This window comes from Chelonoidis abingdonii, chromosome 9 (genome assembly GCF_003597395.2).
Source record: "Chelonoidis abingdonii isolate Lonesome George chromosome 9, CheloAbing_2.0, whole genome shotgun sequence".
NCBI lineage: Eukaryota > Metazoa > Chordata > Testudines > Testudinidae > Chelonoidis > Chelonoidis abingdonii.
Window position 1 is genome coordinate 48,820,656 of NC_133777.1, and position 19,094 is coordinate 48,839,749.

The 19,094-nt window shown below is 50.3% G+C and overlaps 1 protein-coding gene across 8 annotated transcripts in view; it reads left to right on the forward strand.

Moving 5' to 3' along the window:
* Positions 1-19,094, forward strand: part of LINGO1 (leucine rich repeat and Ig domain containing 1) — a 473,862-nt gene that overhangs the window by 423,514 nt on the left and 31,254 nt on the right. The window contains exon 1 of one of the 8 annotated variants that reach the window (XM_032799820.2): positions 4,256-4,776. The exons of 6 other annotated variants lie outside the window; for them this stretch is intronic. In XM_032799820.2, the coding sequence (XP_032655711.1) occupies positions 4,771-4,776 (6 nt within the window). In that variant the 5' untranslated portion in view covers positions 4,256-4,770. Of the gene's footprint in view, positions 1-4,255; positions 4,777-4,907; positions 4,932-19,094 lie in introns of those variants that run through there. One more of the 8 variants, XM_032799826.2, reaches the window with a different exon arrangement.

Genomic DNA, 19,094 nt, shown 5'->3' on the forward strand with positions numbered 1-19,094 from the left:
CCCACCCTGAAGAGCTGGCAATCTAAACTGTTGTTTGGCATGGGTTTGCTTGGCTTGCATAATTCAGATTGTCAGCTCTTTGGAACCGGAAGCATGCCTTGTCTATGTTTGTAAAGGGCTATTTACATTTCTGGTGCTGTTGAAATATGCATGATAACAATAATAGTAATAGATGTTGATCTTGTGTAAAGATCTGAGACCCACCGAAAAAGACTGCATTGAAGTTCCCTTGACCTCAAAAGAGAAAAGGGATGTGTGTGCACGCACATACTGTATATAGTGCAATGATGATCTTTGGTATAGTTGATCGGTATTCTTATATTTATCATCTGTAATATCCAAAGAGGGTGGAGTATATGTAAGAGGGGGGGGAGAGAGAGAGAGAGTGTGTGTGTGTGTGTGTGTAAGGGCACAGAACTCTGAGCAGAAATAATTGGAGTTATTGTGGGTGATTCAAACCTAGGCTGGCAAATTTTGTATTCTTCCCTTTGTTTATTTCATTTCAGTTTGCAGGGATCCTTTGGGAACACACAGGAGGATAACAATCTGTATCTATGCTGGGTTTGAGGGTGACTCCTGGGCAATAAGGTTCAGCCCATTCTTCCTGGGAGCCAGCCAGGGAACTCCTTACAATTTGCAGGGATGTGAGCTAGCTGAGGGAGGATTGAGCTGGTAACCTCTGACCTTACTGCTGGAAGAAGTGCTCAGTCTCCCCTCCTGTCACACTGAAGATGGGACTGGCGCTGGGGTTCATTTCCACTCTGGTTCTGATGCCAAAGGAGGTGTTTGGGTCAGCAGGTGAGATTGCAAGTTGTTGGACAATGGCACAGAGCCCCCATAAGGGCAGAACCTCAAACAGTCACTTTGTTTGCGTTTGCTTGAGGAAAGCCTGTGTGGAGCATCTCACTGTCTGGGAATCTTAGCCCATTCCCGTATCCATCAGTGGCTCACTTACATGGCTTGTGGATTAAGGCCAGATCATTATCATCAAAAGCTTCCGCAGGCAGAAATAGCCATTCAGGCTCCATCTAGAGGCTCAAGGGGGAGTTGGGTAGCCTGGCAAGCAACTTTGTTGGCCAGTGCATTGGGCAGTGTTAATGGATTCTGAATGCAGCTGCCCTGTCTCTGCCCCTCCTTGGCTGGAAGGAAGGTTGCTGTGACTGGGGACTGTTATAGGGCAGAGGGAAGGCAGAATGGTAAAGATCCCCAAAGAGCTCTTCAGGAGGGAAACAGGAAGTGAAAGTGCACATTAGAAACAAAGTTTATATCCATTATCACTGGAGAAAACTGCCTTGGATGGAAGAGACATCATTAGACAAATCCGTGAATGTTGTTATAATAAGACATTATAGGCTGCAGGAGCTGTATCTGCTGTATAAGCAGAGGGCATTGCTATGTCAACTGAAACCCATTATTTTTAAATGTAGCAATGGACAAACCTCAGAAAGTTTGGACATTTTGGTTCCAGTTAAGAAGCCAAAACCTGGAAGCTTATTGAAACCTCTGAAGCTTTGGAGTTCACAATAGGGCCCAGATCTGTCCCTCTGACATGATTCTGCCTTTGATAGGCCCACTGCTGCTGATCAGTTGTTCATGTGTCTTCAGTGGGCTCCTCTCCTCTCGCAGTGGGAAGAAGGGAGATTGCCCCACAGGCAACCTCACGCTGGTCTGAATATGCTGTGTGGCTGTAGGAAGCTTAGCACGAAAGGTTCGGTGGGAGTTGGGCTTGATGCAAAGGCAAAGGCCACCCCGCATTTTATTTTGTCATGGCTGCCTCTCCATTTCTAGCAATGACGAACTTAACATGCTGCATTCTATGTAACCCCTCATCCACTGTAAGCAGAGGGTGTTGTACTGGCTTCAGTCCATTCTCCATTACACGTATCTGGAGACAGTATGATCAATGGAGCCCAGGAGTCAGGAGATGTTGATTCTGTTCCTGACCTGGACACTAGTTTACTGTGTGGTCTTGGAGCAGGTACTTAGCCTCTCTGTGCCTCAGTTTCCTCATTTGTAAAATGGAGGTAATGATAGGAGGAACATAATTCTTAAGGATGGCCCAGTTGGTAGAGCACTGCTCTAGGGCAGAGGTTCTCAAACTGTGGTCTATGGACCACCAGTGGTCCACGGATAGTTCCCTCTAAGGCATGTGCCTGGGTGGCTGCACACAAGAGAATGAAGGGCCACCCACCTAATTAGTGGAGCCACGCAGGTGTGGCTCTACTAATGAAATGCCTGGACCCTGGAGAAGACACACATGTAAGGTGAGGTGGTGGCCTAAGGGATAGGTTGGAGGGGGCAGTGGGGTGAGAAGAGGGGGTGAGGGGAATTTGGGATGTGCAGGGCTGTGGCGGCAAGAGAAAGAGATGACTTTCGCCAGCTCCAGGGCTGTAGCTGCAGGGGAGAGACAGCCATCCTTCCCTGCCTCAGCTCTGTGGCAGGGGAAAGACCCCCCGCTCCTTCCCAGCCTCAGTTCTGCGGTGCTGTGGCACGGGAGAGACACCCCCCCTCCTTCCCAGCCTCAGTTCTGCGGTGCTGTGGCACGGGAGAGACACCCCCCCTCCTTCCCAGCCTCAGCTCTGTGGCTGCTGTGGCAGTGGAGAGACCCCCCTCCTTCCCAGCCTCAGCTCTGTGGCTGCTGTGGCAGTGGAGAGACCCCCCCCCTTCCCAGCCTCAGCTCTGTGGCTGCTGTGGCAAGGGAGAGACCCCCTAACTCCTTCCTAGCCTCAGCTCTGTGGCTGCTGTGGCAGGGGAGAGACTTGCCCTTCCCAGCCCCAGCTCTGTGACTGCTGTGGCAGGGGAGAGACTCCCCCCTTCCTAGCTCGGGGGCTGCTGGAGTGGAGGACAGAGGGCACATCCATTGGATTAGAAAGATAAGACTACTGATATTAAAATATGAGTTGTGTGCTTTTATTTGTAGAACAAAAAACGTTAATTATTATTAAGAGTTTTCTTAATATAGTACTTTTATCCCAAGCGCTTTACAACAGTTAGCTAATGGTACAAACAACATTTGGGAAGATCATTGAGATGTCCGCCAAGATCCTCAGCAATTTTCAAGTGGTCTGTGGAAAAAAAAGTTTGAGAACCACAGCTCTAGGGCTCAGGAGTCCTGGGTTCTATTTCCTGCTTGGCTGACCTTGGGCAAGTCTCTGTGCCTCAGTTTTCCCATTTGTAATATAGAGCTAATGATGTACTGACCTCTTTTCTAAGCATTTTGAGATCTATGGATAAAAAGTGCCATATAAGAGCTGGGTATTATTTTTCCTACCCTGTGTTATAACTCACTTGTCCATTATAAATTAAAGGTATCTTATCAGATACAAAGCCCTGCCCATTGCTGTCAGTAGAGCCCTCTCAAGTCCAGAGGAACTTGACAGGGTCTGGGATCTGCTGGGCAGTTTCTAGTCCATGTGATCTTATCAGGGTGTTTGAAAGATGTCAATTCCTACATCTACATTCCTCTGGTTGTTCTCCCCTGATCTCCGCTCCTGCTCCCCACAGCCTCGCTGGACTGTGCATACGCCACATTGGCACCCTCTGTTGGAAACCAGAGACAAGGCTGATCACTTGTGAAGCTATAATGACAGTGCCCATCAATTGTCAAGGAGGACAGGGAGTATATGAAACTTCTTGGCTCCCAGCTATGTGACGGGCATAGCCGTATCAGTCCAGTACTGGCCGGAACTCTTGGGACGCTGCTCTCAGAGCTGGACTCCAGGGAGAAAGCCTAGCAAACATGGGCATTGCGGCTGGTCTACGTGCCCAAGAAAAGCTGGCACTTCCTGGTGAGGTGAGGGTGGGAGAATCCTAGAGCCAGCACCTTTCTCAGGTGAGGGGTGAGCAGAAATGTCCCACTCCCAAAGGATATGTCCCCTTTTACTCCCCACCTCTGCTAGCTGCCTTTGGCAGAGTAAGCATGCCAACAGCGGCCGGGCAGGGCACCCCTCCCCACCCCAGAGGGGGAGCCACTACCAAGCCGGCAGCTGTCCGTGCCAGAGCCCGGATCTGGGCACGCTGGCTGCAAAGCTTAAGGCCAGGGCGTGGCCCAGGCAGCAGAGGCTCACGGCATCGCCCCCAAGCAACCAGCCCCCCACCCCACCTGCTTGGGCTGGTTTGTGCCTGCCTCTGTCCGCACCCCCTCGCCGCCTGGGAGTGGGAGGGGAGGCTGCTATCGATTGCAGGCGCTCAGCCAGGCTCCGCCACTTCTGCCGGGAGCCTCCGGCGCTCTCCCGGCTCCCAGCTGGCCCCGCCCAGCGCTCTGGGGCCCCGCCCACCCCTCGGCCCCAGCTGGAGCTGTCTCGCTCGCGGTGTGTCCTGGGGGGCAGCCCCCGAGGAGGCTCGTTTCGCCACAGCGTTACGTTCAGTCACTGGCTCATCCCCGCCCCGCAGTAGCTGGGGCCAGAGCGCGAGTGGCGGAGGAGGAGCAGTGGGGGGGCCGCTTATCCCGACCCCCTTTTGTCTGGGTTTAAGGGAGGAGATGCCTCCCCCTTCCCCCCGGAGCCTCCAGCCCATCTTCCCACCTGCAGGAGCCGCGCCGGGGGTGCGGGCAGCATCTCGCCCTTAGAGTCTAGCGGGCTGCCCGGACCCCAGCGCCCCCCATCCTGGACCCGACTCTCGGCCTGGGAGGGGGCTCGGCTCTGGAAGGAGCCGGCAGCCTGGGCGTGCTGCTGCCTTTCGGGAGGAGAGGGGAGCTGCCTTGCCGCGGGTGGATTTGGGGGCTGGGGGAGATGCCATTTCTAACCGAGAGAGACAAGCAGCGAGCATGAGATGCAGGTAAGAGTTGGGGCTGGGCTGGTCCGGGACTGGCGGGGAGGGGAGGCTGGGCTGGTCCTGCCCAGGCTCCGGGAAGCGAGAGTTTGTCTATTTCACTTGCCGGGCAGCAAGCCTGGGGTCGGTGCCTTGGATTGCAGCCTTCCACTGGGAAGTTTGTACGTGTGTGCTGGGTTTGGATGGCTGGGGTGAGCTGTGTGTGTCAATATGGGGTGGGAATGGGGGTGTGAATTGCGAGCATGCTGGGTTTTGGGTTGGGCGTGTGTTATTTTTTTACTCAGTGTGTATGTGTGTTACTGAAGGCTAGGAGTCTGTGTGGTGGGTCTTTGTGTGGAAAGTGGGTATGTGCAGGGCTGGATTGCTTAGTGAATGGGTGTGCAATTGTGTGTCCTGACCCTTTTCATTATAGGGCTGTGTGAGCAGGAGCACGTTTTCACTGGAGGGCTGTGAGTTTTGTGTCAGTGTTCTAGGAAGGGTCGGCTGTGGGGGAGGGGGAAGAAGGGGTTCTTTCTCCCAAGGGTGTGAGTTGTGTGTATGCATGTTGGGTCTTGTAGTGTGTGTTGGGTCCTGGGGCTACAAGGGTTTGGATTCCCAGAGCTCTACCGGCTACCTGGCAGCAGAAGAGCTCTGGCTTTTTCTGCTGGCTCTGCCCTCATTCCCCCCCCCCCCCCTTCCCTTCACCTGTTTCTCCATTGTCCTGCGTTGCTGGGCATTTAATTTCCCATATTGTTCCCTTCCCACTGTCAATCTCTGGGGGTGCAGCACTGGTTGTGCCCAACTCCCACCACCACCACCAGTGCGCTCTAGCTGGCTAGCCATCCTGAGCCAGGTCCCGAGATCCCAAGGTGACATGCCACCTATTAAAACCTGCCTAGACAGATGGATGGATAGGTCAAAGGGGCTCAGCTGCTAGTCGCTGTTTTCATCCTAGCCTAGCTAATAAACTGCACTTGGCTGTGCTAGGGGGTGAGGAGGGGAAATGAGGTGCTGGGCTACATGGTAATGTGAGGAGCCCACCTGGTCCAGCTAAGCAGATGAGTTAACTGGCCTGGAACAGATTACACATTTAGGTGGGGCATCACTGAGACAGCGCTACCAACCAGGGATCAGCAGAGGCTGATACTAGAGAGATTAGTCTGCAGTCAGAGACAGGCAGTGCAGTCTGGGACATGAAGAGTTAATGTCAGGTGGGATTAGTCTTCAGTCCCAGCTACCTCAGCCCTGGGGCAGGATAGTAAGGGGTGTTAATGGTTAATTTTGGCCTGGATTAGCCCTCAGTCATTGAGAGCTTAATATTGGGGCAGGATTGTTGTGGGACAGAAAGGGTTGATTTCAGGAACTCTAGCCCTCAGTTCCAGCTCACCAATGACAGCAGGGTGGAAGGGGTTAATTTCAGGAGGGTTGCCTTTCAATTCCAGAGGAGCCTGTGTTGGGGATGGGGTTGGAATGGTTTTATGTCAGGAAAAGTAGCCAGCTCTCAATCAGGATCTAATGGTAGGGTCAGGGGATAGAAAGGGTTAATATTAGAGGGGCTCAGCCCTCAGCCCAGCATCAGGGCAGGGAGGGCTGATTGCAGGGAATTCAGCCCATCTCGGATAGGGCTGTCTCTAACATAGGGATGGGATCTGCCATGCATGGACCTGGGGTCCAGACTCTGGTGATATCAAGGAGAAAAGACAGTGACCCCAAGGGAGGAGCCGAACCCAGCTGCCCCCTGAATGGAATTTTCCTTTGTTGCCTTTTTACATTTGTGGTGCTGATCAGATTTTTCACCTTTCTGTCTCAGAGAAGTAAAAATATTCCAGAGCCAATTGTGTTGACCACAGCGTGCTCATGATGCAGGAGCTTATGGGCTCAGAAAACAAACAGGGTGCTATTTCAGGGAAGGCAACTCACTCATGGACGAGGTGGGTTTGTGCATGGGTGGAGTGAGAGAAACTGTCCTTTCACGGTAGGTGTGTGTTGGATCACAAAGACCGTGTTCTCTTGCCTCCCTCTGTGCATGCTGTCTGACCCAGCCGTCTAAGCACTTTTAGTGTCCATATCACCACAGAAGCGAGACATCCTGCAAAAGTAGCATCCTCTTCCTTCCAGAAGCAAATGGCTTTGTATTACGGTTCTGCAGGATGTGTTTGGGTAGCAGCACTGGGCACGGAGCAGAGTGGAAGCCACCGGCCCTGTGCTATAGTCATGGCAGATTATACTCTTGCTTTCTGGAATTCATGCACTTACTCAGAGCCTGACCAAGGAGAGGAGCTCTTGCATTTGATCAGCAAAGTTATGGTGAAAGACTGGGTGGGTCAGGAAACAGTGTGAAATGCAGGAGCTCTGTAGCTCTGCTGAAGATTTCCCATCTCTCCACACACCCCACCTCAGTTTTACTCCCCCATCTCCAGCTGCCTCCTTTCCCCTTCTTTCTATGCAAACCTCAAAGCCAGCCCTTCGACTGGGATTTCCACAGTTGTTTGTACATGTCCCTGCCCCAACACCTTCAGTGAGGATTAACCCTGTCCTCCCCATCCAGCCTGTCCCAGGAGCAGCAGCCTCTGAGCTGCTTACAGCTCTGACATCTACATACAGTAGAAACTACAGTGATGACCACCATCCAAATCACTGTCAATAACTAAATATCTGGGCAAAGATGCGGGGCTGGAATGATACATCCATGGACTTCAAGGTCATAGCTCAGGCACCCTCATGCTTCACTCTTTGACGAATGGGATTACAATACCTCCTGAAAGATCCAACCCCCTGTAAGATCAGGTCCCCCCAGCATTTGTTAATTACATTCCTCAAATATCTGAAAATCCAATGATCCAAATATATTCAATGTCCCTATCCACATCCTCCTGACATTCTAGTAATCAAGGCAGGTATCCTCTGAGCTCCAGCAATGTGATCAGTAGCCCTTAGGAGCATGTTCTGTTCTCCCTCCCTCCCACCACAGCTCGTACCTATAAGTACAGTGTTGCTTGAACAGCCCATGATGCTTTACTTCTAGGGCTATAGGAACCAGTTTCACCCATTACTTCAGGGTTAAGGGTTTGATGGATTCCTATCCTCTCCCCCAGGATTCATGGTGTTCCCCCTGCTACCCAGGGAGCCTGTCTCCATTTAGAATGTCACAGACCTGCATGCATGTAGATGTGCAGTGGGATTGTCTTTCTTTTAGGTGGTTTGGGCTGGGGACAGGACTGGAGGAAGAAAAGAGCAGGCATGGTGGGACTGGCATGCCAGAAGACTTTTCACTTAAGATCAGCACTAACCCTTCCTCCTTTGTCTTCTCACATTCTTCTCCTGGCTTCTTTCTGGAATGTATGATTCTGGGAGTTCACTGGTCTACAACTGTAGGGAACAGATCTCGTTCTGAAGCTTTGAAACTTCTCTCAGCCTTTGCTCTCTTTGGCAATGTCTACACTGCAATGCTACAGCCATGCCACTGTATCACTATAGTGTAGATGGTTCCTAATGCAACCGAAAAGTTATTTTTTTCTTTTGTCAATATGGTAATCCACATCCTCAAGTGGCGGGAGCTAGGTCAACGGAAGAATTCTTCCATCAACCTAACCACTCTTACGTTGGGGAGGGATTTCACACCCCAGAGCATTGTATCTGTGTTGATCTAACTTTTAAATGAAGACCATACTTTTGATATCCTTCCATCACTGGTCCTTGCCCACTGGGTTAAGGGCTGCAGGAATCCTGCTATATAAAAACACACAAGAACTGTCCCTTGCAAGTTTCTCCTTTATTTTACAAGCCTAGTTCTACAGACAGCCTTTTATATTCCCTGCAGTTGCTGTTACAGGACTGGACAAGCTGTGAGTTGGGTCTAAACTCATTGAAATATACAGTTTTAGCAGTTCTGTCCCAGTTTTGGACTTCCCCATTACTTATGTAGCAAGTATTCTGCATGAAGTTGATTCTTTTTCTCCTTGCTGTGATTCTAATTAGGCCTAAGCAGCTCTGAATTGCAGGAAACTGTGGAAGCAGGGGTTGGAAGGTCCTTCACTAGTACTATAGAAGTGTTGGAAGATGTCTGGCTGGAAGCTGGCCTTTGTTTAGTTGTAAGCTTCGAGGACACATGCCTGAACTGGAAGATATTAGATTCGATGCAGTCAGAGAGGACATAGCTGGAGTTGTTCAGAGAACTTGGGAAGGAGGAAGGTTTTCCAAGCCTTTTGTGTTCAAGAAGAAGAGAAATTAATTACAGAACTAATCATTAGACTTTTTAAATACAGTTACTGTAATTACACTGTAGTTATACTGCAACTATAATGTAATTACTTTGTGATACCTCTAATTACCAGTGTTTCATATGACTGGAAGGTTAACTGCATGACTGAATTACTTACTATTACTCCTTTAGTTTCATACCTAATCCATTTCATTGTAGTACTGCCGAAGTTGCACTGTTTGGTACATGTAACTAGTATAAAATCTTATAACTTGAGGTTTAATTCTATAGGTTGATAAATCACTTTATAATTAGGCTATAATTGCCATGTTATAGTACAATGACTGTAATTATGGTATTATAAAGTGCAACTGAACTGATGAGGGTTAGATTAGGATTAATACATTTAATCAGGTATTGCCTTGTGTGTATGCCTATCCCTGCTCTCTTGTGGAGCTGCTCATGTATATTGATTCCCACTACTTGCTTGGTTCATAGGGCTACTGTAATAATCCATATGCTGTGTACAACAGACACAGTTGTTATATCTACACCTGGGGAATTGGGGGTAGAATCTTACTCCTTCAGCACCAGAAACTCAGGCCTCTGCCACACTGTCTGAGGACAGCTCCTTTAGGCACCATTCGTTAGGCCCCTTCCATTCAAAGTGGAACAGCCACGGCTGCTTTACACCATGCACCCTCAGTCTGCCATGGTGGGACTTTTGTGCCGCACAGGCACCCGTATTGGGTTTGGAAAGTGTAGACATGGCCAGTTTGGATTTGATCCATATATAGTGACCCTGTGCTGTACTGCTCTGTGTATTATTGCTTCGTACTACGGTACGATCAATTCACTGTCCTCATCCCTCCCTCTCTTTGGAGGCCTGGGTTTGTTGAGGCCTAAGTCCCAATTCTTTTGCTTTCACCACTGAGTGGTGCTGCCCACTGTTAGAGTGAGACAGCAGTGACTCTGTACCTGGCTGAATGGGGCGAGTTGCTCTTTTCGTATATCAGGGAGTGGCCTGGGGTGGGGAGCGGTTAATATCATGGCTCACTCTTGACGGTTTGTGATATATGTGCAGATGGCTCATGTTAGCCACGGTTATGTAGGCGCCGACTCTGGGTGCTCCAGGAAATTAGTGGGTGCTTAGCATCCACTGGCACCCAGCTCCCCGTTTTCCCCCAGCACCTCCCTCCTAATGATGGCCTCGCTGATCAACTCCTTCCGTCCCTCCCAGCGCCTCCTGCTCGCTGTAATCAGCTGTTCTGTGGCATGCAGGAGGTGCTGGGAGGGAGGGGAGGAGGAGGAAGCCGATGTCTGTGCACAGTTACATGGTGTATGTTGCTTGTGGAGCTGCCAAAACGTGTCTGCCCCCACAGCTCAGGTTCTCTTCCACTTCTCCTTCATTCTTCCCTCTTTCCACACTTTCCTTTGCTCCCAGTGTACCTCTGCTTGCTGGGTAGGGTTGCCAACTTTCTACTCCCAAAAACTGAACACCTTTGCCGCGCCCCTTCTCTGAGCCCCCCCCTCCCCCGCTCACGTGTTCATTTTCACCAGGCTGGCTCAGGGGGTTGGGGTACAGGGGGGTGAGGGCTCCGGCTGGGGGTGCAGGTTCTGGTGTCGGGCCAGGGATGAGGGATTTGGGGTGCAGGAGGGGGATCAGGGCTGGGGGTAGGGGATTGGAGTGCAGAGGGGGTGAGGGTTCTGGCTGGGAGTGAGGGGTTTGGGGTGCAGGAGTGTGCTCCAGGCGGAGATCGATGGGTTTGAAGGGCGTGAGGGGAATCAGGGCTGGGGCTGGGACAGGGGGTTGGAGCACGGGAGGGAATCAGGGATGTAGGCTCCGGGCGGCACTTACCTCAGGCAGCTCCCAGATACAGTGGCACGTCCCCCCTCCTGCTCCTATGTGGAGGCACCGCCAGGCGTCTCTGCATGCTACCCCGTCTACAGGCACCACCCCCACAGCTCCCATTGGCTGCGGTTCCCTGCCAATGTGATCTGCGGACTTGGGACGGGGGCAGCGCACGGAGCTCCCTGGCTGCCCCTATCCTAGGAGCCAGAGCGGGGACATGCCACTGCTTCCAGGAGCTGCGCAGAGCCATAGCACAGGGAGCCACCTTAGCCCCACTGCGCCACCGACTGGACTTTTAAAGGCCATGACGAGCCACCAGGGTCCCTTTGCAAGCAGGCATTCCAGTGGAAAACCGAACACCTGGCAACCCTATTGCTGGGACATGGTTTGATCCTACAGCATATGTGCACAAAAGGTTTCTGCCACTGCCATCCACCAGAGCCAACAGGCTCTAGAGCAGCGGTCAGCAACCTTTCAGAAGTGGTGTGCCGAGTCTTTATTTATTCACTCTAATTTAAGGTCTCTTTTTAGAAGGTCTCTTTCTATAAGTCTATAATATATAGCTAAATGATTGTTGTATGTGCAGTAAATAAGGTTTTTAAAATGTTTAAGAAGCTTAATTTAAAATTAAACTAAAATATAGAGCCCCCCGGACCAGTGGCCAGGACCTGGGCAATGCGAGTGCCACTGAAAACCAGCTCACGTGCCGCCTTCGGCACCCGTGCCATAGGTTGCCTACCCCTGCTCTAGAGTATCAGTAATGAATAAAAAGCTTTCCAGGTCTCACAGAATGCACAAGCCACAGGGACACAGCAAATGGGGGTAGGGGTGGGCCTTTCTATGGGTTCAGCACCCTTTTATTCTGTTATGTTTTCCTTCTCCTGTGTCTCTGTGTGTACAGCTCCCATTCAGGAGCGGATGTACCAACCTACCAGGGCAGAAACTGTTCCTGACCCAACCAGAAGCAAGAATCACTGGAAATATGCCAAGAAAGCTTTGTCTCTTGGTTTTTCTGGCCTAGTTTTGCAAATTCAGGGTTTAGATCATTCAGATGAGCTGCTGATATTCCTGGTGCTTATCCTAGCTCCAACACCTTAGAGGAGGAGCCAATACGATAAAGAAGGGAGGAGTTTAGGTCATCTGGGGTATCAGATTGTCCAGGTGTGACATGCTTTGCTAGCACATGATTTACTGTAAGTCCTGCTCCTGCATACAGCTCCCATTGTAGTCAATGGGAGTTCTGTGTGTGGAACAACTAAAGAACCGGACCCTTGATCTGTGAGTCAGCTCATTGCCTGCTACTCAGGTGTTGAAAACGCTGCCTCTAGATTATCCTGGGCTTGTCTGTAAACAGTGAGGCTGTGGTCTCCCACCCCTAACATAATCATTGCAATTTTCTTCTTCCTTTTCATCCCAGCTCCCCTATGATAACAGCTCTCAGGATGTACCTGGACCTATGGTCCCTGGGTTCATTTAAGGGTGATCATCTAAAGAGCCGCCTTCATATTCAGTGGTCCTGAGCACCCGTAGCTCCCATGCCCTTAGTGGCAGTCGTGAGTGCCCAGCATGTCTGAAAGCACCCACTGGGCAGAGGGGAAGTCGGTGCCTATGGTCTGGTTTTAGTTTGGGGATGAACAGGAAGGGGCTGGGTTGGCTAAAGGCCTTGGGGGTAGAGACAAGGAGTTGGAGCACTGGCCCTGACTCTGCTCTCATTAAAGACACCAGACAGATGGGTCAAGGAAGGGCTCAAACATGGCATCCAGGTTACTGCTGGGTAACATGGAGGTGATGGGGGCTGTTAGCAGTGACGGGATGGGTCTGGGGGTTGGGAAGAAAACACTGACAAAGCTCAAGCCCCAGTCTAAGTTTCAGCTGATGGTGAAAGCTCTAGGATGTGTCATAACGTGTGATGTGAGGGCCCATCAGTGCTCCTGGGTATTGCCATTATTGGTCCATTCTTCAGGAATTGGAGAGCTGGAAATCCCAAGAGCTGCTGAAGCTGAGTGACGTCAGCCCTCTTGGAATCCAGTTCAAGCCTCTAGCATAAAATGCAAGCAGGTCTCTGGGGGTTTCAGCTGAGTAAGGGAACAAAGCAACCCAATCCCTATTACCCTTCCTGGAGGGTGAGCCCTCAATTCAGAAAGCAGGCACTCCGTGGCAGAGTCCCTGGGGGTACCCTTCCATTTCCATCCTGTTCCACTTCATGGAAGAGCATTGTGGAAGGGGAAGAATGGATGGGGGAAGCTCGAGAGAGGGCATCCATCCCCATCCCCTACTATTTGCTCCCCCCTCCACACCCACATACATACTGAATAAAGCTGGGGGAGGTGTCAGGCATACAGAGGAACATTGTCAGTAAGAGAGTCTCAACCCATTACCTGCAGGGCTTTGTCTCATGTCTCTGGACTAATGGGATGCTCTCAACAGAGGAGACTCTTCTGCAACATGCAGGTTATTCTCAGCTAAAGCTGCATCCATCAGAAAATTGTCCCTTTCAACTCCTGGGACTGCCACAGTGCTGGCTTCCCTTTCAGACAGAGAAGGGGTTGTGGGGAGCAGGACATCAATGTGACACTGTGCTATGCCTCCCCCAACCCCAGGAGTTTTCTAGATGTATCTTTCCAGGAGAATTCATAGGGGCAGGAGGAGGACACGTCTGAATGCCCTCTGGGCTGGCACTCTTTTGGCAACATGGCCACCATGGTGAGGCTCAGTAAAGTATTCAGAGACTAGATGGTCTTGAGGCCAGTGAAGATGGATATTGGTGGAGTGAGATTTGGGGCTTCTGCTGTTTTTTCCTCCTGGCTCTTTGGCCAGCAGTGTGTCCTGCCAGAATGAGTTGGCACAACTAGGGCTCCCATTTTGGTGTCACTGAGGCTGCTTTGAGCATGATGGTTTGTGGGTTCGGGTTTCTGCTGTGACAAGGAGCCAGCCTGACCCTTTGCCCAGAACTCAAACTGATCTCTGAATGCCAGTCATTTTTTTTCAAAAGTTCTACATAGTTAATTTTCCCTCCTCATTATTTTTCTCTTATTGGTTAACTGCATTCCCTAGTTCTGGAAGTGGGTCTGGTGCTGCCAGAATGTGCTGAGATTGCCTGGCTAGGAAGTACCAGCAATCTCACAAGAGTCTCAGCCCAGTTTTGCTGGCCCATGAAATTCTGATGGAGATCTTTCTAGGCTGTGATTTTTTTCCAAAGGTGCCTAAAGTTACTTCAGTGCACAAATCCCATTGACTTTCAGTGAGACTTTTGCTCCTAAGTAGAACTAGTTGGGAATTTCTGTCAGAATGATTTTCCGAAGGCAAATGCAGTTTGCACAAAATCAAAATTTCCCACAAAATGTTTGGTTCTGAATCAGTTCAAGAAAACATTAAATTGCATTTCTTTTGTGGTGCAATGCCTTATGGGAGTCTCATTCAGGCCCCTATTTTCTCCTGTTGGCTTGGCTCCCTGGATGACTATACCTCCCATAATGCAATGCAGGTTCAAGCTATGTGGCGCATCATGGGAGTCACATGACTTGGGGTGCCTTACAGGAGCTGTAGCCCAGCCCAGGAGCCTGCCCTGTAGCGGACAATGGGAATGTCAGTCTCCTGATGTACAGCTCCCATAAGGCAATGTGCCGCTGTGGGGAAATGCAGATTAATATGGAACTGACTTGAAATTAAAAGTTTTGGGACAGTTCAATAAACCCAAACTAAACATTTTGATTTTGGAAGCTTTTTGACATTTTTCAATCAAAATTCTTTTGGAATGGAATTTCTATTCTGTGAAGTTTCAAAATTTCAATATTTTGTCCCAGTCGGAGGTGAAAACAAATGTAAAAATGTCAGCATTTCCCACAGGACAGATATTGCAAATTTCCCTTGGCTCTCCTTCAAAGTCACGTAGGTGCTTCTAAATACCCCATCCCTAAACTTTCAGATGCTCACATGAACTGTCCCTCCAGAGCTAGAGTGGGCTGCCCTTCTGTAGAATTTGATACCCCTGCATAGGATATTACCTACCTCCAGGTCTAGGCCCCTTGCAGTCAGTAGAAGCACCCATGGAGCAAGGGGTTACTCCTTGTGGATAAGGGGATCAGAACTCAACCTTTTGCTGATCAGATACCTGGCTGAACTGTTTTGAAAATGAAGATCAGGAGAAGATGGTTGGGAGCCATGAAGTGAGCAGAGAAGATGACAGGTTCATGCAGCTTGTCTCACTGACACTGGGTTAGGATTGGTTCACAGGGAGAGTCCCGGTTTGTAATATTCTGATGCAACCGCCTCCTCTTATTCTCTCTCCCTTCCTTCTTTGTTCCCTGTCCCTTTCTGCTGCCTCCCCCTACTGCCTGTCATGCAGTTCCCACTGATCAGCACCCCTTCTCCCCTGAATTTAGCTGTCACAGGCAGTGTGGGGGGAGCAGCCCGAGCAGCCCTCAGGCTTAGCAGCAGAGAGGTGTCCCTTAGTCCTGCCTGGTGCTCTCATAATATGGAGCCATTTTATGAATCAGACCAAACAAAAACAAAGCAGATGTTCCTCAGGAGGAAGAGCAGGGAAGTAAAAGGCAAGTGAGATGCACACTACAGCAGGTTCCTCTCCGGACTGAGATAGGACACAGGCAGGGAATCTCCTATTATGAAGCCTTATCAATAGTCCAAATGAGCATGCTGATGTGTTAGTGTGTATCATACTGTCTGTGCCCAGCATTCTGTGGTCACTGCAGGACACGTTTACCCTGTTCTTGCCATAGGCTGTATGAATATAGGCCATCATGGACAGTGAGTGGACATGTGCTCCATACAGCAGAGAACACTGTGGGAAGAATGCAACCCAGGGTTGTCTCCTCTACTATAAGGTCATAGCACTTCCAAGAAGCAGGAAGAGGGTGCAGGGTGGGTATGTGTGTGTGTCCCTGCTGCCCCATTGGCAACCATAGGACAAAATCCACAGATATGAGACCTATGAAACTCTCAAGTGCCCATCTGAAAACAAACCTAGAAACCTCTGGGGATGCCAGGCCCAGGGGGAGAAATGGGGACAGGGGTGTTGGGGCAGGAGGGCATTTTTCAGGAGAGAGTGGTAAGGAAAGGGCACAGCACAGATATGGAGGGGGCAATAGAGAGGCAATGCAGGTGGGTCAAAGGAGGAAGACACAGACCTTTGGAGGAGAGGGCAGGTTACGGGAAGATATAACACGGGGGACAAAACCCCAGGACAGGGAATGTGTATGGAGAGAGCAAGAATGCAGAGACAGGGCCAGGGATCCAGGAGAAAGGAGGGGGCAGGGGGAAGAACATCCTAAAAAGGCCAGAGCATAGGAGGGCAGGTCCCCGTGAGAGGCTAGCAGTGATTACAGAAAGAGGTGAGCACCCGCTCTAAAAAATAAACCTTCTCCACTTTCCCTTACAGGGTTTCTATAGTTAGAATGTTGTTTCAAAACGGCAATGTTAACCTGTTAAACTGCTTGGTTGATTGGCAGAGGAGAGACTGGAACTGAGCCAAAGGGGGCAATGTTCTGTCGAGGGCCAAAACGGTGCTGCAGGGCACAGCCCTTCGCAGGCCCAGCTCCCAGCTATGAAGGCAGAGAGACTGAGCCCTTGCTATCCTTGCAGAACAGCATGCACAGAATGTGTAGAGTTAACCTCAGATCTTCACCTGACCTTGTACTCCCTAATGCAGAGCATCAGACTGACCCATGCCTAGTGCTCCAGCCTCTGTCTGCACCCTGACCAGCATCCTAGTGCCCTAGCCTTCACCTTCTCTGCTTACTAACATGCTAACCCCTACCAGTGTCCAGCCAATGATGCCGTACTCAATACACCAACCTCTACCTACCAGCCCAGCCAGGAATATAGATGGCCAAAATGGCTCAGAGCTGTGGCCCGTCTAGTCCAGTATCCTCTCTCTGACAGGGGTCAGGACCTGCTGCTTCAGAGGAAGGTGCAATTAACATCCCTACTATCACCAATAGACAGTTATGGGATAACCTGGTCACAGGCAACATTTCTTCCTGACCCCTATTTGTAAGGGCGGGTTTCATGCCCTGATGCATGAGGGTTTTTGTTCCTTCCAAAGCTCTTAAGTGAACTCTGTTATAACTCTGGATAGTCTTGTTATCCCAATAAATGTCCAATCCTTTTTTTAAAAATCTTGCTCTTGTCTTGGCTTTGAATCGGTGGCAGCAAGTTCCACAGGGTAATTGTGCATTGTGTCGAAATGTATTTCCTTTTATCGGTATTAAAATCCCACCATAGAGCTTCATTGAATATCCTCGCTTCCTTCCAGTAAGAGAGAGGGGGTGAATGAGTATATTTATTTTGTATACACTATTTGCCTGCCCTGTAGAGTTAACAATCCTGTCTTGTCAACCGCTGTTCATAGGAGAGTTTACCCTTCCCCAAATCAGACTCCTCTCCTGTCTCTGTGGCCTTTTTGAGATGGGATGATCCCAGTGGAACGCAGTATTCCAGCTGAGGACTTTCCATTGTTTTATAAAGAGCAATTATAATACTGTCAGAATTATTTTCTGTTTCATTCCTTATGCATCGGAGCCATGCTGACCCTTCCCCAACACTCTGACTTGCACCTGGTGCCCTGACCCCAAACAAGCTACACATCCTCACCAAGTCGTCTGACTCGCCCCCCAGCACTAAGCTGCCCCCACCTGAATAGAGGTTAGTGTTTAAAAGTCTCGGTGTTACAGCCTTAGCTCACAGGGGGAGGGGGACAAGGAACTCTCCACATGTACCAAAGAGGGAGAATAAAATGTGTTCACCTGGATCTTGAAAGCTCCAAATCTACCAGTTCAGCAGCTCCTGCCCCTGATCTGATAAACCTGGGAACCAAAGAGAGTGGGATTGGGATATGTATATAATATTTTACAGTGCAAGAAGAGACAGCTCTAGTGGAAAGATGCCAGCAAAGCTGACCGGGGATGTGGGGCGGAGGGGTGGGGGGGGAGAGATGGGCTTTAAATGCTTAGCTCAAACAAAGCAGTGCAAGAAAAATAAAGAAATAAATACAACAAAAGGCCATGGCCTCAATTTTCTTTCGAGCTGGGGTTTTTGTTTTTTTTCCCCTTCCATCTGGGGAAGAGAAAATTGGAGCATGGGGAGGACGGCATGTGGGGAGAGCGAAAGTGAGAGCAATTTCCCTGCCTCTGGTTAATAGGAACCTCTTGTCTCTGGGCACAGTGGCCCTTTCTGGCTCAGGTGCATTGGTGCCAATGAGCTTCTTTGGCTTCTATGGAAGCACCGCTTAGCTGGGGAGAGGCTCTGTCTCCTCCCTCTGCCGGAGTTGATGCTGGTGCAGTGATAAGGAAGGAAAGGGGGGTATGGAGGTCACATGGAGTTAACACAAGTTCCCTAGTGCAGGCCCAGCCCAAAAGGGTCCAGTCAGTTCCAGTACACACCCAGAGTTCGGTGAGGAGGCAGGGCAAGGAAGCGGTGTGCAGGTCTGGTACAGAGCTAGAGTCCGGGGGAGAGAGCCACAGCATCTCACAAGCCATTCGCCTCTGAAGAGTCATCCACACCCACTATAGGAAATAGGCCTGGCTCCGTACTGGATCAGAACCAAAACCACAGCAGCAGGCGTGGTGCCAGTGCTTTCAGCCCAGGCAGCCCTAGTATTCTGCTTTGGGTCTTTGTTCAGAACCATGTCAAACCTCTGTAAGTCACCTGGATCTGCATCTCTCACATACACTGGCTATCCCCTCCATTGCCCATGTAGCCTTCCCATACAACCACCCTGAGGACGTCCCCACTGTATTATAGGTTGAGCCTTCCTATTGTTAAGGTCATCCAACAGTTCCTTCTATTGGACTATAAGGGAGTAGATTGGGGCAAAGAACATGGTGAGGGGGAGGGACTGGAATGAAGACTAGGGGAGTGAAAGAGGGGGAAGGACAGGGAGAAAACTGAGCCATTTGGGCTGAGAGAATCTGAGGTTGGATGAGGTGGAGATTGAGACTGGCTGGGGGGGAGCTTGGGAAGTGGGGACTGAGGAGAAGGAATGGGGTGAAGACTGGAACTTGGACAGGGAGCCTGCCTGGAGAGACTGGAACTGAGGTGAGAAGCCAGGATGGAGCCTTCAGCTGTGATTTCTTCATATTCCAGGGTGCCTAATTTTAGACCCTGAGTTCGGATTTGCAGAATGAGCACTCAGAACTGCCACTGAAGTCAATGGGAGCCATGCTACAAACATATCACACACTCACTAGGGAGGGAGGCCTTGGTGGTTTGTGTCACTATTGAGCGGACAGAGAGGTAGCAGGAGAGATGGTGGCCTGATACCCGCATTTGGGGCCT